This window comes from Puntigrus tetrazona, chromosome 10 (assembly GCF_018831695.1).
Source record: "Puntigrus tetrazona isolate hp1 chromosome 10, ASM1883169v1, whole genome shotgun sequence".
Classification (NCBI taxonomy): domain Eukaryota; kingdom Metazoa; phylum Chordata; class Actinopteri; order Cypriniformes; family Cyprinidae; genus Puntigrus; species Puntigrus tetrazona.
Window position 1 is genome coordinate 15,224,618 of NC_056708.1, and position 22,183 is coordinate 15,246,800.

The window sequence follows — 22,183 nt, forward strand, 5'->3', positions numbered from 1 at the left end:
CAGTTAAAACCTGAAATGAAATGGTTTACGGTAGTGGATTTAAGCAATGCATTTTTCTCCATACCAGTACATAAAGACTCACAGGGGTGGTTTGGGTTTACTTACAAATGTAAAAAATACACTTACACCCGCCTTCCTCAGGGATTTGTTGATAGCCCGACAATCTTTTCATCAGAACTAATGAGCTGTCTGTCACCCCTCGCAGTTCCAACCCACAGTCAGGTTTTAGTTTATGTCGATGACGTTTTGATTGCCTCAGACACACAAGAGCACAACAAAGAAGCTGCTGTAAAAGTGTTTCAGCATTTAGCAGCGACAGGGAACAAAGCTTCTTTAGCCAAACTGCAATGGGCAAAACAGGAAGTGGTATTTTTAGGTCACAAAATAACCCCGCTAGGTAGAGCCCTAACTGATAGCAGAAAAGAGGCTATACAGCTAGCACCAAAACCCGAGACAAAGCAACAGATGTTGCAATTTTTAGGTTTGTGTAACTACTGCAGACAATGGATTGCAGACTATGCCATACTAACACAGCCCTTGTTAGACATGATTTATGGCATTCCTACAGCCATGAAAGATAAGATTAGCTGGACCCCGGAGGGGGAAAAAGCTTTCACACAGCTAAAGGAGGGATTGATTCAATCCACAGTGTTGAGTTTACCTGATTATTCCAAACCATTTAATCAGACAGTAGACTGCAAAGACAAATTTATGACGTCAGTGCTGACACAGAAGTCAGGTGGCAAGAACAAACCAGTAGCTTACTACTCTAAGAGGCTAGATCCAGTGGCTTGTGCACTTCCACCTTGCGTGAGAGCTGTATGTGCAGCAGCCCTAGCAGTCCAGGCATCAGCTGAAGTAGTGTTGTTTCATAAACTCACACTATTGGTCCCACACTCAGTCGACGCACTATTAACTGAAACAAAAATGTCATTTCTATCACCAGCAAGACATTTAGCCGTCATGTCTATTTTAATGTCACAGCCACATCTCACCATCAAAAGATGTACGACATTAAACCCATCTTCTCTGTTGCCAACTTGTAATGACGGCACACCACACTGTTGCTTGACCAGCACAGAACAGAATTGCAAACCTAGGCCTGACTTGAGAGATGTTCCATTAACTGAGGGAGAGACACTGTTTGTAGATGGTTCATGCTCTAAAAATAGTCAAGGTGAAAATCAATGTGGTTATGCTGTTGTGTCAGAAAAAGAGATAGTGACTGCAGGGAAACTTCCCTCTCATTACTCAGCCCAGGCAGCCGAAGTTATAGCGTTAACAAAAGCGTGCCAAGTATCGCGAGAAAAAGACGTCACAATCTACACAGATAGCCAATATGCATTTTCTACTTTACACCATTTTGCGGCACAATGGGCGCGAAGGGGCATGAAAACTGCTAGTGGTCAAAGCGTGAAACACGCCGCCCTCCTTACAGACTTATTAAAAGCCATTCAGCTCCCTCGTACAATTGCAGTGTGTAAATGCGCCGCACACACAAAGGGTACTGACCCAGTTTCACTTGGCAATGCAAAGGCAGATGAAGCAGCTAAGCAAGCTGCACAAGGGAAGCTAGAGATATGTGAAATACATAAAGTAACATCAGTAGAAACTCCATTAGACATGTCAGTAATATCAGACATGCAAAAGCAAGCACCAGCATCCGAGAAGCAAATGTGGTTAACAAAAGGAGCACAATTGTCAGATGACACATACAGACTTGAAGGCCTTCCACGAAGTTTGTACAAAGCAGCAGCAATCTTGACACATGGGCAAGCACATATGTCAACAGGAGGGATGGTGCATAGGGTAGAACAGTACTTTTATGCACCAGGTTTTAATAACTACTCAAAAAATGTTTGTAAATCTTGTTTGATCTGCTGTAAACATAACTCACAGGGAAACTGCAGGCCTAAGAGAGGTCAATTTCCAAAGCCAGACTACCTTGAATTGACACCTTGCCAACAGTACAAATACTGTATGGTAGACCGTTCAGTTTGCTGCTGTGTGATGGTTTCTCACACACATCATCATGTGTGTGAGAAACCACAAGAGCAGCATACACTAGCAGAGTGGATGAACAAAATGTTGAAATTTGGAATGTTTGAAATGTTGTGAGAGCAAATGATCTGCCAGATATACCTCTGTCCCCACAGGCCTCAAGAGTGAAACCAGGCGACAGCATCCTGATCAAAGTTATCCTGACCACACCGACTGCAGTTAAGATCGCTGAGAGATCTACGTGGATTCATCAAAGCCATTGCAAACTGCTAACACCTTGGGAGGACGCTGAGTAAGGGTGGAAGTCGGCCGGTATCAAAACCTTTGGCTGCTGAAGAAATCAACTAATCCCTTACTCCCAGCTATAGCACCCCCAATGAGAACACGTGAGGGCTGGAGAAGTGCTCTAAACCTGACTGCAGCAGTGACGTCACACTGGTGGCCATATGAGAGACGATCAAAGGGGAACTAAAACTAATTGAATTTTGACTGGTTCACAGAACAACATGAACTAAAGACTCATCTTGATTTGAACATGTGTATGCATGATCTGTGTTTTACCATGTTAAAGAGCAATGATTACTAAAATGATTAGCCAGACTTTTCTCAGTTTTACCATGCTTCTCCAACAAGAGAGAAATGGAGAGCTTTAATATCAGGTGTGAAGTCTCAGTTAAAACCACAGCTGTGACATGGCTGAGTGCTGATGTTATGATACAAAAGGTACACTGACAAGCTACAGTAGCCGTGCCAAGAACAAGAGGCACCGTTTTACTTCATTCTTCCTTTTCAGTTTATTTTCACATTTTCCTCCTATGTTCAAGCTTTAAATTTTGTATTGTATACATTATGATTAAGATGCAAGCCTTACAGGTGATCGCCCATGTAACATCTTGGGGGTCGGTTGGGAATTTTTCCTCAGATACTGAGGTTTTCGCCCAACCTTGCTGTTTAAAGTAAGCATCGACTATGAAATCAAGTAATTAGTAGAGATGTAGTTCAATATGCATATGCTTTATTATGTTATTTTTCAGGTGCTAAATGTCAAACAGGAGGGAGATGTTAGGGTTATGTATTGACATTATGCAACTTTGATCCTTCAGTTTCAGTATCCATCGGGTGCCAGGCTTTGTCCGCTTGGTGAGAACGGAATGTTAGAGTTGAATGTTGACAGTTATGCACCTGTGGCCCTTTTAGTTTCAGTTTGATTCTTGGTCATAACATGGCCTCCGTATAATACTGATAGGGGCACCGGAAGAATCTGAAGGAGTGAAGATTCTGACGCACAAGAAATGTGGCCAATTGTTTTCATTTACTGTATCTTGTCCTTTCCTCTATAAATAAAGTGACTTGCGATCTGAGCTTCGGAGGAGGCAAAGCAGGAGGCAAAAGGGAGGTTAAGGAGAAACCTGCGTCTCTCCCGCTTGCAATCGACAGCGCAATCCTTGCAAGCTTTAAAATCCAAAAACTTGTCTTGTGTTTTATTTCGCCTTGAGTTGATCCTTCCTGGTAAAGAGCCGTTTGAGTGAAATAGTCTCAACAGTTGTTTCTCAGCGAGAGAAAGCTTTTTCATGCAGTTTCAGGGCAGAATGAGCCTTTTCAGTGTGTTTCTATTTTTAAATACAAAAAGTCATATTAGAGCTCAAAAAGCACAATTTGCTTAGTTCTTGACTTTTTATGAGCAGAAATGCTGTTTTAGTGCTTCTGAGCAAATGAACTCAAAACAAGCCTAGAAGTGCTTTAAAGGTTGTTTTTCAGTGAGAGAAAGCTTTTTCATGCAGTTTCAGGGCAGAATGAGCCTTTTCAGTGTGTTTCTAGTTTTGAACACAAAAAGTCATATTAGAGCTCAAAAAGCACAATTTGCTTAGTTTTTGACTTTTTATGAGCAGAAATGCTGTTTTAGTGCTTCTGAGCAAATGAACTCAAAACAAGCCTAGAAGTGCTTTAAAGGTTGTTTTTTTAGCGAGAGAAAGCTTTTTCATGCAGTTTCAGGGCAGAATGAGCCTTTTCAGTGTGTTTCTATTTTTAAATACAAAAAGTCACATTAGAGCTCAAAAAGCACAATTTGCTTAGTTCTTGGCTTTTTATGAGCAGAAATGCTGTTTTAGTGCTTCTGAGCAAATGAACTCAGAACAAGCCTAGAAGTGCTTTAAAGGTTGTTTCTCAGCGAGAGAAAGCTTTTTCATGCAGTTTCAGGGCAGAATGAGCCTTTTCAGTGTGTTTCTAGTTTTGAACACAAAAAGTCATATTAGAGCTCAAAAAGCACAATTTGCTTAGTTCTTGACTTTTTATGAGCAGAAATGCTGTTTTAGTGCTTCTGAGCAAATGAACTCAAAACAAGCCTAGAAGTGCTTTAAAGGTTGTTTCTCAGCGAGAGAAAGCTTTTTCATGCAGTTTCAAGGCAGAATGAGCCTTTTCAGTGTGTTTGTAGTTTTGAACACAAAAAGTCATATTAGAGCTCAAAAAGCACAATTTGCTTAGTTTTTGACTTTTTATTAGCAGAAATGCTGTTTTAGTGCTTCTGAGCAAATGAACTCAACACAAGCCTAGAAGTGCTTTAAAGGTTGTTTCTCAGCAAGAGAAAGCTTTTTCATGCAGTTTCAGGGCAGAATGAGCCTTTTCAGTGTGTTTCTAGTTTTGAACACAAAAAGTCATATTAGAGCTCAAAAAGCACAATTTTCTTAGTTCTTGACTTTTTATGAGCAGAAATGCTGTTTTAGTGCTTCTGAGCAAATTAACTCAAAACAAGCCTAGTAGTGCTTTAAAGGTTGTTTCTCAGCGAGAGAAAGCTTTTTCACGCAGTTTCAGGGCAGAATGAGCCTTTTCAGTGTGTTTCTAGTTTTGAACACAAAAAGTCATATTAGAGCTCAAAAAGCACAATTTGCTTAGTTCTTGACTTTTTATGAGCAGAAATGCTGTTTTAGTGCTTCTGAGCAAATGAACTCAAAACAAGCCTAGAAGTGCTTTAAAGGTTGTTTCTCAGCGAGAGAAAGCTTTTTCATGTAGTTTCAGGGCAGAATGAGCCTTTTCAGTGTGTTTCTAGTTTTGAACACAAAAAGTCATATTAGAGCTCAAAAAGCACAATTTGCTTAGTTCTTTTTTTAAACCTATTTTTCCTTCTGTTCTAAAGCATGTACACTTTTTGTATGAATTAATATTCTATACTCTATTTTACAATCACTCAGTATGGAAAACTACTTAAAATAATATATTTTTCCTCTTTTATTTAATGTTTTTTTGTCTGCACTCATAATTATTTTTTTATATATTTAACTTAATGCTTTGATTTAACGTTTACTGCACTGATTTCAGAAATGTTCTCCGTCATAAAGATATCAACCAGGCAAAAGCATATAAAAAAATTTATCTGTATTAATACTATTTTTCCACACAGGAATACTTTATTCACACAGGACTCAATCCCTCATTTTTATTGGGTGTGGCACTATACCTGTGTCTCACTCAAGGGAAATCCAAAAGGAGGTTCATATCTTTTACCCATCCAATACGGAATTTCTTTTTTTCTCAGACATTTATCATCAAGTACACAAACATGTATCCGGACACAGACAAAGTTTCAGACAACAACACTATCAATCAATCAATCAATCATTTTTATTTATATAGCGCTTTTAACAACACAGGTTGCATCAAAGCACTGTACAGTATAATGACAGGGATGTATAGTGACGAGAGTGACCAATTTCTTATTAAATGCAGAGACGGTCTCTAGTCAATTCAACGATAGTCACTAGAAGTTAAGTGTCCTCAACCAAGCAAGCCAGAGGCGACAGCGGCAAGGAAACAAAACCCCATGTATACAGAATGGAGAAAAAAAAACCTTGGGAGAAACCAGACTCAGTTGGGGTCAGTTCTCCTCTGACCGGACGCCCAGCACTTAACTTCCAGTTCAATTTTAAACGCAGCTGTGTCAGGAAACACTACAGTTTCCCTGAGTGACCTGTCAGTTCTACTTGCTCTTTCACTGATTCCCTTCCTCAACACAGTAAAAAAGCAGTATGCTGTAGGATTTTGGTCTGCCCATTCAATCCCCTATAACTCCACAACACTTTTATAGGGTGGTATAGGGTTCTTCTCCATAGTTGGTTTCATAATTCTTTTAATTTACCCATATCCCACCTCATTAGCGGCAGAAGTGTTTTGCAGTACAATATGAAGACAAAAAGTAAATTGTTCATAATTTTTGAAGTGCAACCGAATATAAAGTGGGGTCAGGGTCTGGGTGTTTTTAAAATGGGGGCCAACATGAATCTTTCCTTCAGGGAGATAAAGGCTTGGCTGGCCTCCTTTAACTTTAACTTGACAGGTTTTTAATAATGATGTCAAGGGGAGATGCAATCAGACTGTAGTTACGGATAAAGCATCTTTAAAAGTTTTTAAAGCCCAATAATCTCACTTTGGAGGGTTGTGGCCATTCAATCATGGCTTTAACCTTTAGTTTATCCATTTTAACTCATAACTAATGTGGTATGCAAGGAATGAGGTTTTATTTACATGGAACTAAAATTTCTAGGCTTTGACATATAGTCAATGAAGAGTCATGATAAAACTGTCCTGACATGAGTGATATGCTCAGCCTCTAATTTGAAAAATAAGGATATCGTCAATATAGGCGATAACAAACTGGTTGATGATGTCTGGTTGATGATGAAGGATTGAAACACGGCTGTTGAGTTGGCAAGCCCATACGGCATGACCTGGTACTTGTAGTGAGAAAAGCTGTTTTCCACTTATCGCCCTCTATAATTTGGATTAGGTTGTAAGCACTTAAATCGTTCGATATTCACCCTGGGCACTTGGTGCTTGTGCGAAACAGGCAAGATCATACACAGGAATAGCAATCAGAATGAACAGGTAGACTAGTAAACAGGTAGACCATAGATTTGGCTGCAGCAGTTTTGGATTCTGACTCTACAATCTTCATCAAAAATTCTGTGAAGTGTTTGAATATCCTGCTGGGGGAAAAGATATCTCCACACAAATCCTGAATATCACCCAGGGCAATTGACCAGCTGCTGAGTACGCTATCGCATTCAAAATGCTAGCAGTGCAAAGTGGGTAGAATGACATTGCTTTAAAGCCATATTTTCTTGAGGCGAATAGACTGGCAATACAGTGAGCACATGGAGTTTCTTGAGTTATAAAGCCCTCAAACAGAAAATGATCGTAGAGGAAACAGAGCGGCAGAGCACAGCTAGAACTCGGGCAAGAGCTCCCTCTGCTGGCTTGGCATTACAACACCACAACTATAATCCTTAATAGTGGTACTTTGCTGGATGGCCAGTTGTGTGTACAATGTACATTATTTTAAAATTACAAAATACTGTATTTATATTTTAATACGTTTTCATGTATTAATGCTCATCTCTGAGGCCTCCGTAATATAAAGAGTGACCAAAACTGGTTTAAATAACTATTACATATTTTAACATACTTTAATGTACTATAACACAATGTCAATAGGTCATTTAGGAAGACAAGGTATGCAAGACATTTTACACTACAATATTTAGTGTACGATGCAAAAAGCCATACAAATCATGCAAATCTTCCCTCTCCTGAGGCATTGGACAGTTTGCCAGAAGCTCTTCGAGGCCGTCTGATAATCCTTCTCCATGGCCTCGCTGAACTCCTCTCAGGCCCGAGTTTTTGCCTCCACAACCACCCGTCGCAGTCCGCTTGGCCCACCAGTACCTGTCAGCTGCCTCAGGAGTCCCACAATCCAACCAGGCCCGATAGGACCCCTTCTTCAGCTTGACGCCATCCCTTAATTTCGGTGTCCACCATCGGGTTTGGGGGTTGCCGCCACGACAGCCACTGGAGCCTTTACAGCCACAGCTCCGAGCAGTCGTGTCAACAATTTAGGCAGAGAACATTAGTCCACTCTGACTCGATGTCTCTGGCCTCCCTCGGGATCTGGTCAAAGCTCTGTCAGAGACGGGAGTTAAAGACCTCCCTGACAGACCCTCACAGTACGTTTGGACCTGCTGAGTCTGTCCAGCTTCCTCTCCTGCCAGCGGATCCAACTCACCACCAGGAGGTGATCAGTTGACAGCTCCGTCCGTCTCTTCACTTGAGTGTCCAAAACATATGGCCGGAGGTCATATGAAACAACCACACTGTCGATCATCAACCTCTGCCCTAGGGTGTCCTGGTACCATGTGTAATGATGGACACGCTTATGCTTGAACATGGTGTTCATTATGGACAAACCGTGACTAGCACAGATGTGCAAGAATAGAACAGAACTCGGGTTCAGATCAGGGAGGCTGTTCCTCCCAATCACACCCCTCCAGGTGTCGCTAGTGTCACCCACGTGAGCGTTGAAATCCCCCAGGAGAATGACAGAGTCCCTGCCCAACCAACACCCCCCACTTGGAAAGCTGTAACGTATATGTGTTTTATTTTTATTTTTTAAATAACCGCTTAACTACTTTAGCCAAAAAAAAAAATACTATTAAAAACACGAACAAAAACAAAGAAAAGGACATGGACCAGGTCTGGGTTCATATGGAGTTTGTATTTCAGCAATCAACAGTTCACATTAAATTAGTATGTATTTATCAAAGTAACAAATAAACAAATAAAGAACAAATGGTTAAGCAATTGTTGGCAACTTCCAAACAAACCAAAATAAAAAACTTATGATTGTTTTAAACCTTCTATACTTTGTAAAAAATTGCATTGCACTTGCTTTTATCTAAAAGACTACTTTGACAGATTGTATCTTAATATTGCAGAATAAATTGTTTTATATTAGGGAACAAATATGCATACAAAGCCTTAGGTGCACAAAAGGCACAGTTTTCAAAGGTTTGTCCTGATGTAATTTGTAAATCAATTGTTAGATTTCCCTAATATGAGACTGGGTAAAATAACAGAAATACTTCATATAGAATCTATATTTGGTTTCTTTCTTGTCTGAGAAGAACAGAGAACTTCCACGTGTCTGTGTACTGTGAGAGCAGTATCTCTTCGGGGAAGAACTCGTCCACCTCAGGAGGAATGTCCAGATCTTTACGCTCCATGTAGGACACAACAGTGTCTTTAAGACTAGAAGACAGACAGAATTTAGCAAGTTATAATAGATTCCATATGTTCAACAGGAGCTTGCACATCACCACAATCTTAACAAGGAAACCATGGATTCTTGCTGAAAAATATAAAAACCTTGGCAAAACGGTGGCAAAAAATATTTTACTTAAAATATTATACTCAAGATTAGAATATTTTTTTGTAAACTGCATACAAATTTGTGGACAATGAAAAAAGAATTATATTCACACTTGTTTTAGCCAATAACTATATAATGACTTTATGCCTTGTACACAGGGCTATTTAATAGCTATTTAATATCTCCATTTGCCAGTTTGACATATCAATTTTTTTCTACTGATTAACCTGAGCCTGATGAGGTTACAGAACACAAGACAAGATTTTAGAGACCATTTCTTCCCGTTAGAAATCTTAGAAGATCCAAGCATTATAAGATTATAATAATTATAACTACACAATAACACAACCCCCAACCCCCTTGATCTTTTTTGATATTAAGTATTAACAATGTAGATTTTCACAACCGCCTTTTGATCATATTACTTCTTGAAGAATCAAGAGCGGAGCTTATGATCCACAAAACAAACTTTTAGTTTTACAATCCTTCAGTACAAATGAACCAAAAATAAGTTTAAGTGAGTAATCTTTATTTACCCACTCTGACGATATAATAATAAAACATTTTTAAAATTCAACTTCTGAAATTAAGTATTCTTAAGACTACTTAAGTCAGTAAAGGAAGGTGTCCTGTTAAGTACTTTGGTTATGAATCCGACAACACTAGTTGTGCCATCCTTATGAGCTGCACTAAAAGAAAAAATAACACTAGAGGATGTGTAATATTCTTATTACAGGGTTTGTACACATTTTTAACAATACATTTTCATGACTTTTAAAAACAATATTCATGACCTAATGTTCCATTATTTTACATAAAAATCTTTTCAAATTAACTAAAAAATGTTATTGTTTTATTATCATTAATATGTATTATTATCATTACTTTTACTACTATTAAAATTATTAAATTACCTCATTAAATGTAATTATACTATACAGAAATTTCTGAACTAGATTTTCATGACTTTTCAAAAACTCTCTGGGTTAATTTATTTTCCAGATATTTTCCAGACATGGAAAAAACTTTTTTTTTTTTAAAAAGTGCATGACTTCCAGGGATTTTTTTTTTATTATTTCTATCAGGTCTCACCCCCAGTCAGGCCTAAAGGTGTCTGTGGCTTTTGGGTTCTTCAGGACCAAAAGCAGAAACTCATGCATCTCCAGCAGAAAGGCATCAGCACTGGACTTAGTGAAAAAAGTAGCAAGTACTATTTTGTGTTCCTCCTGCAAAGAATGTTTGTACTCTTTGCTGATGCCCACAAACGGGTCCTAAAGAGCAGATGAAAAGAATCATTACCACATGCAAACTCACCAAAAGCACAAAAGAATACTAAACACTGTCCAAAATACTGTCTCACCCTCTTCAGACGTAGCATTGTCTCTGATTTCAACGAGCTAAGTAGCTGCCACAGTGCCACACAGTGTTTCAGGCTGCACCTACTTAATGCCTGCACACAAAATTATCACACGCAGGTATCACTTATTGTCAGAAAACAGATTTAAGATTTAGTCAGAGCAGTCAATTAATGAGACTGACAATTCAATGCATGCTATTTTTTAAGGTCCAACTTTATATTAGGCCTTAAAGGCTTACTCTACCCCAAAATAAAAATTTTGTCATGTATCACTTTCCCCTGTTGTATTACAAATTTATAAAAGGTTAAACAAAGCTTCCAATCCGCAAGTATATTATAATTTACAATATAAGCGCAGGAAGTCTAAGCCCTGAGCCAGTAATCTTTTGTCTTTCAGTTACTGAACATCTGGCAGGTTTTCCCAAGTTAAGTGTGAATGCATATCAAAAGGTACAACTGTGCCTTTTGTTTATAGCACCTATGCATTTAAATGACACTTGGATGGTAAATTGATCACAGATCTGAAAATTTCCTGTTCTGGGCTAAGGTCCTGTTCTGTATTTGTGTACTTTTGTTTTAATGGTCTTCACCTCTATGTATTCCTCCCCCTTGAAACCTATAAACATCTTTGTGCTAGGTTTTTTTTCTTGGCGATTTCTTGAAGATTTTCTTAAAGATTTCTTGAAGACTTCTTGCAGATGACTACAGCAACGAAATAAAAACTAACTCCTGTTTTACAAAGAATCTCCTGGTCTCTTAAAAAGAAGCTAAAAAAGTTTCCAACACACCCATGTTGTTCATTTTAAACCTGACCATTTTGGACAGCATTCTGAGAATGCACATAACATACGCAGGTCTGTGCTAGATGTAATGGAAAGATATGCTGTTAGTACAAATCAAAGTGTAAATACACATACCCTTCGAATGTGGCTATCACAGAGCTGTGTAATTATGTGCATTCTCAGAATGCTGTGCAAAATGGTCCTAAAGTGATGTTACAGTGCAAAATTGTTGAATAAAGTTTTTTGTTTTCTTTGAGTACAAAAAGTATGTTGCTTCATAATACTACAGTTGAACCACTGCTGGCAGATACGCATTCAGACCTTTTCTGGACCTTGACCTTAATTTGTTTGGCATTCAACGGGACAGTCACATCCATCCATTTTAATCCAAAATATCTAAAATTGTGTGCAGAGGATGAACGAAGCTTTTATAGGTGGAAAAAAATAGGGAAAGTGATTAATGACAATTTTTATTTTGTGGTGGAGTAATTTACTGAATAACTTACATTTAAATGACTCATTTGGTACAATGCACTTATTCCGTACATCAGTGTTTTTACATTGTACTTATATTTTTAAAATTACCTATGTTTAATAACATCTGCTATATCGTTGACTCAACCCTTACATATGAACCTACTCATACCACCAAACCTGTCCCTAACCTTACTGTAATAGCGGCAAAAGTGTATTGCAATACAATATGATACTAGTACATTGTACTTATTTTTTGATGCAAGTATATAGTATTAAAAAGGATCACACTACATATTATTTGGTCTGAATTACTATGATGAATTGTATGCAGGTCTTTTTTTAGCATCTGGCATCACAAACACTGTGTTTTTTAACATCAATTATTTACATATCTCAAGTCCTCTTTGGTTCCACCTAACAGTTTTTTAACTCAACAATATGTGTTAAACAATCCTAAGAGAAACACATTAAACCAATCAAAATATATAGGGATTCCATAAGACCAGTGAGGATATCATTCTTGAAGCTCCTCTGCTCAAAAACAATAAATGCAGAAAGTGTGTACATATCCAACCTTAAAAACATGTGGGGCCATGTGGTCAGTCATTTGTAGCACCTTCTTCAAATAAGTGCTCAGCTGCATGTGTGGCTCTCCTCCTGTCATGGCAAGGAAACCCAGGGCCAGTTCGACTGTGGACAGGGCCTCACACACATCACTGTAGGACTGCAGCTCCTTCACAAGGTCATACTGTGTAAGAGGCTGCAACGACTCCTATGGATACACAATCATATAACAGCTTATGACATGGATTTGTGACATTATTTCAATAAGAGCTTTTTAAACATTAGACCTACATGTAACAATAACATGGCCTATATAACATGGCATCTATAATGTTTAAAATTATATAACTTACTTGTTGAACTTTGCCCTTAAGATCTTTAAATATGACATCATAATTTCTGTCCTGTCTGCTCAACAGTGTCGGAATACCCTGGAACATGAAAAGACAAAAACACTAAACAATACAAGACAAAAATAAATGTAATTTTTCTCATTTCAACTACTCTACTGGTTGTCAGTCCTGATTAACTGCTAAAAAATAAATCTAAATCAACTTCTCACTCATTTATCTGGTATTATCATATTATAATGGTTGTCAAGAACTGAATAACTCCTAAAAAGCACATCTGAACAGGCATTTTTGGCTCTTGTGGTGTTGTGACGTACATTAAAGGTGATGTGTGGCTTGCCCTGTAGAAAGCGGGAGAGTATCTGTTGCTGAATTTTGGGCAGGTCGTACTCCTCCAGGGTTTCCTGCCCACACTCCATCCTGTATTGGCAGTTGGACAGCACCAATGGCAGCACATCCCGCTCATAATCATAACGGATCACATGCAGCTCCGTCAGGTCAACTGGACTTACCATGTAACTGGAAGGAAACAGGACAGAGAATGGTACAAACACAATTGCCTCAGTACTTGCTTTAGCACTTGGGATTCATAATAACATCAAAATAATTAGGGGTTTTTAACTGTCTTTAGGAAATTAGCTAAATGTTCAATAGCACTAAACAGCAAACCATCTATGAGAAAATTGAGCAAACCAGCTATGAGAAATATTTCATATTGTATCATGGCATGCTCCATTTATGGCTACAAGAGAAATTTCACACCATGGGCTTGCTGAAGTCATGGACAGTGGCTGCTTTAATAAATACAACAAATGACATGGGAATAAATTCGCTGAATCTCTTACCCAGATTCTTCTCCGGTGTATCTTTCAACCATGTAGACGAGGTCATTGTGCAGGGTGATGAGATAGCTCACTAGGGCAGTGGAGCACAAGCCCAGGCCACTTCTTTGTGGCAGCAGCACCTGCATGTCTGCGTCCAGTCCCATATCCTCCTGAGTATAATCATCTAGCAGCTTTATCTCTCCTGACACAAAAAGACAATCCATGCATCACTCATCAATGGAAAAATCTAATCTCTCTAATAAATTCTGAACAGTAGTCTAAAGTTGAAAGAAAGTGGTCACAACAGTGGAAAGGATAAATCTGTGAAGGGTTGTGAATATTTGCATTTCTGCACTGATTATTCATGAAATGAGGTCTAATCACAATTTAATGAACATTAAGATAAACAAATGTAATTAAACTAAAAAAGTTGTATTTTTCACATTTCTACTGCATACATTATTTAATCAGTAACAGTGTGTGAAAATCAGACAACATTTTAAGCAACACAGAAATATATTCACAAATTTATGATTGCCATTGCAGGTAGGAGATGGTTTACCTGTAGTAGCCAGAGATACCCTGATTTGGTTCCAAGTAGATATAAAGATTTGTATGCGCTTTTCATACCAAGCAGTGAGTGAAGCTGTTGAATGAAAATATTGCACAATCACTATGTTTGCAATTAGATACATGGCATATGCTTGCAAGAGTGCTGAAAACATCTGTGCTGAAACGGTCAAATCAACTATCAGTAGTCTTGCTGCAATAGAATGTGTTGGCGATGATACTGGACCCCGTTTAAGCGGCAATATCGGTTATGTCACTTGGCCACTGTGACAATTTTTTTTTAAATAAACAGACAATTAAAACTGAATGTGGCTGCTCATCAAACTGCCAACAGTTTCAAAATTAAATGCAAAAGCACCTGTTAAAATATATAGATTTTTTTATATTTTGTTTAAACTCATTATTTGGTTTTTGTTTTATTTTTTGTTCATTATTTTACATCAAAGTATATGTCGTCCTTGCCTCCTTATTTTCTTATTCGTTTTGCTAATAAATGTTATATGTTTCAGAATTACTTGATCCTCATTCTTTACTGATTTTTAGTTTTGTACACCCATAAGTTATTTGTTATTTTATTTTATATTATTTTAGGTAGCATAGTATATTTTTATTTGTTTTGTTGCTAAAAGTTCTATGTTCTGCCACTAATCTAAAAGTGAAAGTAAAATGCACACGTTTCTTTTTTTAAAACTATTTATAAACTTTTTTTTAACTCACTTTTCATAAGTGAAGGAAAGTAAGGTAAAGAGGAACACCTGCTTGTTGCTTAAATTTAAACAGCTTGTTGCCGAATTTGAAAGCGAAAGTAAAACATACACAGCACTTACAGGCTATTTAAAATCAAAGGAAAGCGAGAAAAAGATTAAAAATTAAAACGACCTCCCATCACGGATTCTTTGATTAACGATGAGGAAATTTTCTCACAATCAGAACCCTACCAACAAGCTTAGTGTAATTATTAACAACAAAGGATCACAGATCAAGCATAAATATCTCCATACTGACTCAACAGTTTCCCTAATATGGTGGTACCTGTTTTCTGATTTTGCAGGAACTCTCCAATGGTGTTGTAGTTTAGCTCTGTCATGTTCTGAAACTTTTTCACCAAATCCCTCAGAAGAACCAAGATGTCTGGAAGGAACCGCACCAACCGTAGCTCTGCTTCCTGAAATATACATCTTTATGATTTTAGTTTTTTCTAAATGTGTTAACATTATTTGAATACATATTTTTTCACTTTGTTTTATTACTACAGATAAACCCACCACTAATCAGCATGTTAAAGCAAAATAAACTATGGCTGCTCTTTCACATATCAGTTAGATTACCAACATAAAAATCAACCATGCATTATCATGGTCTACATACAACAAACTATTTATCTAGAAAGCAGGCATCCTAAAATGCATTCTCTACTTGTTCAGTTACTAAGAAACACTTTGGTTGATAAATATCTTACCCTCTGTAGAAACCTCCAGAGCACTGGCAAGGTGTCTCGTCCACCGTTTTGCTCCACAATGTGGCTCAAACTCAACGTTGAGACCTTCCTCCTGCAACTCCAGATAGATGAATTATGGATGAGGGAGTTCTTAGGCAGAGAGCGAAGGAAAAGCCCTGGCTCCCCAAACGTCAACTTCAACACTGGATTAGAAGACACTCTGTCATCTTTCCTGATGAAGGCATTCACTTCCTTTAGCTGACGTTCCAAAACCTAAGAGTAAGGTCAGAGAATTAAATAATCTGCTATTCTAAGGGTTATGAGAAGTACTCTACTACCGAGATCATTAATGCAACAACTAATCAACAGCTCTAATTGAACCATTCAGGTTTTACTTTTTTGTTTTGTTAGGTCTGGTGTTAAAACATTTTTCACTTTTGAATAGTTGTTTTATAACTGTAATTAAATTTGTCAATCCATTTCAGGCAATGAAAAACTAAGAAATAAATGGAAAATCAAAAATGATATACACACTAAAAATTGTTTTTTAGGCAAAAAACAATGTTGCATAATGCATTGTGAATTCGGTGATGTACTAAAAGATGACATGTTCACCTTCAGCTGATGTGTGATGACATCAGTATTCATAGCATTTTCCCATCCATTTCTTGCATCTTTAGTGGAAAGGTTAGGATCGTAAGGAACAGGCCCTGTTTAAAATTTAAAAAAAAAATTATTTCTTGTGCAGGGGATCAGTATGGCAAGTGACAAATGTAAAATGAGGTGTGGGACCCTCACACTGGCTGGTCTGGTGGGGATCCAGTAGACTGCAGATGGTCAAATGGATTGAATTGACTGTATCATCCAGCCCTTTTCCTAGAGCTTTGCTCAGTTGCTCCATGTCCTTCAGAAGATGGGCCATCAAGAATTTGCCAGGATCAAGCACAGCTGGCTTGATGATCTGCCTGAAACTCTTAAAAGAATCATGAAAGAATATGGGGTGAATATAGTTTAAGTCTAATTTCGGCTGACTTCACACCAGAACTGGGTTTGGTTCTCAATACAGTTTCTCTGTTCTTCAAAAACGTACACATGTTGATGTGGATGTATGTAATGTATGCATCACATGTATCAATACTCAAAACTCAAAATTAGCATATGACCATATAATATAAACAAAGAATGTATTACTTGTGGGTTGTTCTGAGCTCCCAGTAGCATGGACATGTGTGTGAGCAGTCTGAGAAGAGTGAAGGGAGCAGGTGACATATTTTTAGTGTCCTGCATGTCAGGTTGGTCACGACGCTGCACATCACCCAAAATATGTCCTGACTGAGTACGATCCCCTCTGCAAAGAGGTACAATTGCCTCAAATTGCTAAAAAAATATTCTAACAAATCTAAAAAGACACCATTCAAAAAAAGTCTTTAACAGGAGGTAATATCAGGAACTATGAAACATAGGAATGTATAGTGTGCAAGTCAATACTGCAAAATAAATCCCAAAATTATAATTAAAATGCAAATTTTGTATAGTTCAATAAATATTTATCATAAAGTTCTAAACTACATATTTACATTAAATAATTCTACACATTTATTAATTATGCTTAGTTTAATAAAATAATGCATTTTGAAGATAAAATGTATTAATGTATTTTAAAGTAAAAAAAGAAAAGAAAAAGAAATAAGCACTCATTGCAATAGTAACTCACTGCATCAGCATGGCTTGGAAGCCTTGAACAGGATTATGGTTAACGCCACCTATTGGTGCATTACAGTCTGGACAGCGACCACGCTCCATGGGTCGACCACACTGGACAGATGAAAACATGGTTTTCTTTCTGTTAAGATTCAGCAGCAGAAAATAACACAAATCTAATTCTGTGCTCTATGACAATTCATATCTGGTTAGTGCAGCGTTATTATAGGAACATGATCCTACCTCACCAACAGTGCATGGATGACCATTAGGACAGACTGTCGAAGACAAAGGTATGCCAGAGATTAAGAAATTATGATATACAATACTTTTAATGCAGAAAGCCATGCCAATTGCAAGGACCTGTGAACATTTCTGATAATGGTTGTTCTGTATAATTATCATGAGCTACAACAGAGTAAGGTAATTTAATATTGGATTTCTGATCACATTTTATCTACTGGGTTTCCAGGTGCAATACATTTTTTTACAAGTGCAGAATTTTGCAAATTCTATAGCAACAAACATAAACAGAATCCACTCACAATACCACTGAAGTTGTCCCATGGCCTGCTGGGCAACTGCCAACATGTCATCAGGCATAGTTGGAATAAATGAAGACTGTCACAAGAACATGATAGAAATATCATGAGATGTGTTGATAAAAATATCAAACACATCTCAAGTCACCATGTAAAGCTTGAAGAGTTCATACCATCATGTTGTTTGGGGACAGTGCCAGTTGCTGCAGTGGCTGCAGTAAAGGCAGATTTCCACACAGCAATACTGCAGCCATGTGAACTGTGACCTCTAGCGCCACAAATTCTCTGCCCGTCATCTCTGGTTGTACATGCAGAGCATGAAGATCATTTCTCACCAGTGCTTGAGCAAACACTCTTATTTCATTATTAACGAAGACATCACAGTTTCTGATGAAATCTTCAAGGCCAGCATATTGCTAAAGAAAACAATGTGAATATCAGACATACAGCAATGATATACATTTATCAAAAAAAATAACAGAATACAGGAAATATGGCTTATTATAAATAACTGTTATATAGCATATGTTTGTGTTTTTACCTCAGGTTTAAGGTGCATGTTGGGGTTTCCACTTCTGTACAGAGTGGTGACTTCTCTGAACAAAGCCAGTAGTAGATAAACAGCTTTCTTCATGGGTGTGCAGGTGCAATCATTCTAACAAAGATGTTTTGAAATACAAAGCAAAACTGAGAAACAAAACTGAGGTGGAGAAATTATGTATGTATATATTGTAAAGAAATAAACAAATACCTTAATAGCTTTCTGTATTGTGTTCATGTTGCAGTCTAGCATGGCTTTTGCTACTGCATCTCGAATTGTTTTGTAGTCCATTCCACACGATAGATACTGGTCAATTTGACTTTCATCTTGATTCTGAGAAAATAAACTTAACAGTTAAAGAATAAATTCTCTCGCCACTCATGCCAGGGCTATGAAGTTAATTAAACTAAAACCCACCGACTCAAGAATCTCCTGAGGAAACAGCCATTTGAACTCTTCCTGTGTCAGAAGTTTCTGGACATATTCAACCCCATAATGACTGGAGATCTTTCTGATGAGGTAAACCCTGTACCAGTCATTCTTGATTTGGCAGCACAGACTAGTCACACTGTCCAAAAATCGTGGCATAAAAGCTGAAGGCTCAACAAGTGTACCTAAAATCAAGAAAGCAATGCAACAGAGAAAGTATTTACATTTCAAATACAGACCTTTTCTTACTTTAGTTACTAGCCTTCGACAATGATGACATTTAGGGCCATAGTTATTATTTCATAAACAGTTATATATATATATATATATATATATATATATATATATATATATATATATATATATATATATATATATTATGCTTCCAAAATAAGGTATGTTTTCTTTGCTTAAAATCAATTTTTTTGCATGTAATTATATATATATTATGATCCCAAAATAAGGTATGTTTTCTTTGCGCAAAATCTAAAAAAAATCTCATGTAATTTTTAAAATCTAACTTGTTCTGTCACGTTTCAAGAATCAAATTAATGTCAGAAATCATGTCATGCACTAAAACAGAAACAAAAAAATAAATAAAATAAATAAAATTACCAGCACTTGTCACTTTATTCACTAGCATGTCAGCTGCCATATCCAGGCACAATCTAACTCTGGCAACCCGCTGCAGGTGCTCTATAGATGCAGTGTGTGCAGACACAGCATCAGAGTGAAGGAACTCCAGCAGAAAATGAGTTTCAACTTGTAAACAGGTCTGCTGCTCTGCCACAGAATGCCACTGTGTCCGATCATACATTGAGTCCTGCAGACACAGGAAAAAGGCACTGTACTTTAAACCAATTTTTTTATATTTAAGGCACAATAAGGGTATTTTAGCACTAATTCTTGACAAATTAATAAACAAAAATGAAATTTAATTAAATAACATAAGTTAAAAACTAGACTTAATCAGCATAAACCTTTTCCACAGTAGATATGCAGTTATTTATATCACCAAAAATTTAATTATCATAAACTACTAATACCAAGCATTAAAACATGCCAGGTGAATGCGAGTTGGTCAGAGCAGTTATATACACACCTCCAAACAGTTTATGTACAAAGAATAAAGTTCGGTTTTATCAGTCTCCTCAATGATGTTGCTTTGCTCAACCTCTGTCAGATGCTGCTGAAGATAGTGCTTCACATCATCAAAGCTGAAAGTGGAAAAGACAAAAAAAATATTATCTATATAAATGTTCAAAAACCCGTGCTGTGAGCTGTTAGAAGTCCTGCGCTCACCTATACTTGAGCAAGAGTTTCAGTACCACTGAACGCACCACTGGATTTTTATCGACAGAGTCATCAAAGGGAGAAAGGGCCTTAGTCAAGAACCTCCGGTCTCGACCTAAAAGGATGAGGAACAATGTTCTGGTCATTTATTCATTCTTATCAAAACCTAGACCTCCACACATATACTTGTACATATACATAAACAGACATACCTCTGATCTGAGTAAGTGATTGGGACTCCACCATCAGGAGGGACAGTAGGTGTAGGATGATGTCTTGGCTGGGAGGAGTGTTGTCCTTGAAGCACACAGTAGTGACCAGTTCAATGAAGAAAGCATTGCATCGCATTCTGAACAATGCACTTTGACTGATGAGATCTCTAATGACCAAAAAAGCACATCATATTTTAAAACGATAAAGAGAATACAGAAAGACAATCGAGAACAGCTATTCATCTCAAATAATCAGTAAAATACAAAGAGCATTACCGTATTTCATCAGAGGCCTTGAGCACAAAGTCATCAGGCACTTCCTGCACACACAAAGGGCAGTGCATCTGGCCAGGGATCAGCCACTGTTTGATACAGCTTAGGCAGTAGATGTGGTGACAGGGCAGACTCAAAGGGTCCTGAGGGTCTCCCATGCACACTGGACAAGGCTGAATGCCAAACCTTTGTAAACAAGCAGTGAATAATCAATACACTCCTTTATTAATCTCTTACTAAACATTTTGACAAAAAATAAATAAATAAATGAATAAAAAAAAAAAACAACCTGAAAATGCATTGAGATGCTCCATCTTTGCAAGCTTTGAGTATTGTGATCACTGCCTCAAATGGCTGCCTCTTTTTAAGATCTGAGTTCTGCTCTAAGACCTTTAGCAAAGAGATGAGTGTGTAAAAGCAGAAATGAAATTGTTCAAGAAGTTACAGAAATGGACAGAGTTAACTCACTTGTGCTAGGTGTCGAGTATGTTCCAGAACTAGAAGTTTTAACCTTATATCTTCAACACCCAGTAACATGTGCTCCACAAACAAGGCCAGAGAGCAAATGCGACGCCAGCCATGTCTGAAAATTAACAATATAATTATGTAATTGTAATAAATGATGATACTGATAATTACAAAACAGTATATAGTCTTCAGGCAAAGGTATCACTGGTGTAAGGATCTGAATCAAAAACCTGTAATGCAATAAGACTAATCTGAGAAGGCATATCCAAAGAAACAAAAGGACTTCCAAAAGAGAGTAAACAACACCCCTGTTGGAGACTTGGCTTAAAGTTAATTAGGAATAAGGCATTATATGTCATGTGTCTTGTGAACTTATTGTTCTTCACTTTCATGTTTGGTCTCATTTGAAAGGTCTCAGTGTGATTGGTAAATTGGTCTCAATTTCACAGTAATAACTTATATTATGGAAAAGATTAAGAACTTGGTAAAACTCTGTTCTGTTGAGAAGGAGGTGTGTCCTCCTTTTGAGTCTCAATAAGTGTTCCAGCCAGGTGTGACCTTGGAGCACAGGAACCTAAACACCAAAAGGTTTTTACAACTAAATTTGGGATCTCTTTGTCTGGTCTGAGAATATAAGGAAAGTGACAAAACACAACAAGGTGTGATTCTGTAGCCAGATCAGCCCATAGTGCGGTGTGTGTCTCCATACACCACACTATGTACTTTCTCAAGACCAGGTATATGACCTTTTATGTTTGTTTTATTTTGTTTTGTTTTGTTTATGCACTGCTGATCAGTTGTGCAAATGTTTACGAATTATACCAATTGTAAACTATTCTTGCCTGGCAAAATAAACGTTAATCTTGGTTAACTTATAATATTGTCTGAAATAACTTTTCTAGTAGGTTAGTGACTTCTGAGGTTTTCCGCATTGTTGGCGTGCTAGGTTGAGTCAGATCAACGATCAATGGATTGAGTCGGGGGCACGTTTTTGAGATCTTGACTTCTGGCCATCAAACTGGCTTAGCATGCTATTACCTAGGGAACGCATACAAAAAAAATACTCTTTTTGAGTCTATTGAGGAAATGGCTGCATTAAGGTAAGCGATCTACGGGGTAGCCTCTGACTAAGACCTGGACTATCCCAGATGTGTCGTGAGTCTGTT

The 22,183-nt window shown here is 37.5% G+C and overlaps 1 protein-coding gene across 3 annotated transcripts in view; it reads right to left on the reverse strand.

Moving 5' to 3' along the window:
• Window positions 1-5,351: 5,351 nt before the first annotated feature.
• Window positions 5,352-22,183, reverse strand: part of LOC122352744 (E3 ubiquitin-protein ligase rnf213-alpha-like) — a 59,704-nt gene continuing 42,872 nt past the window's right edge. Inside the window, exons 42-68 of one of the 3 annotated variants that reach the window (XR_006251922.1) lie at window positions 21,018-21,132; window positions 20,839-20,939; window positions 20,553-20,735; window positions 20,277-20,443; window positions 20,074-20,179; window positions 19,874-19,988; window positions 19,387-19,594; window positions 18,760-18,956; window positions 18,553-18,675; window positions 18,343-18,456; window positions 17,975-18,217; window positions 17,805-17,880; window positions 17,503-17,537; window positions 17,273-17,373; window positions 16,750-16,906; window positions 16,357-16,531; window positions 16,174-16,268; window positions 15,580-15,831; window positions 15,153-15,285; window positions 14,113-14,196; window positions 13,572-13,752; window positions 13,044-13,245; window positions 12,730-12,807; window positions 12,387-12,584; window positions 10,557-10,646; window positions 10,223-10,467; window positions 5,352-5,499 (exon numbers count right to left, since the gene is read on the reverse strand). Coding sequence is in view for 2 of the 3 variants with exons in the window: in XM_043250333.1 (XP_043106268.1) it covers window positions 8,922-9,075; window positions 10,289-10,467; window positions 10,557-10,646; window positions 12,387-12,584; window positions 12,730-12,807; window positions 13,044-13,245; window positions 13,572-13,752; window positions 14,113-14,196; window positions 15,153-15,285; window positions 15,580-15,831; window positions 16,174-16,268; window positions 16,357-16,531; window positions 16,750-16,906; window positions 17,273-17,373; window positions 17,503-17,537; window positions 17,805-17,880; window positions 17,975-18,217; window positions 18,343-18,456; window positions 18,553-18,675; window positions 18,760-18,956; window positions 19,387-19,594; window positions 19,874-19,988; window positions 20,074-20,179; window positions 20,277-20,443; window positions 20,553-20,735; window positions 20,839-20,939; window positions 21,018-21,132 (3,862 nt within the window). In the remaining variant the exon portion in view is untranslated. Of the gene's footprint in view, window positions 5,500-8,523; window positions 9,076-10,222; window positions 10,468-10,556; window positions 10,647-12,386; window positions 12,585-12,729; window positions 12,808-13,043; window positions 13,246-13,571; window positions 13,753-14,112; window positions 14,197-15,152; window positions 15,286-15,579; window positions 15,832-16,173; window positions 16,269-16,356; window positions 16,532-16,749; window positions 16,907-17,272; window positions 17,374-17,502; window positions 17,538-17,804; window positions 17,881-17,974; window positions 18,218-18,342; window positions 18,457-18,552; window positions 18,676-18,759; window positions 18,957-19,386; window positions 19,595-19,873; window positions 19,989-20,073; window positions 20,180-20,276; window positions 20,444-20,552; window positions 20,736-20,838; window positions 20,940-21,017; window positions 21,133-22,183 lie in introns of those variants that run through there. The other 2 variants (XM_043250334.1, XM_043250333.1) reach the window with 2 other exon arrangements.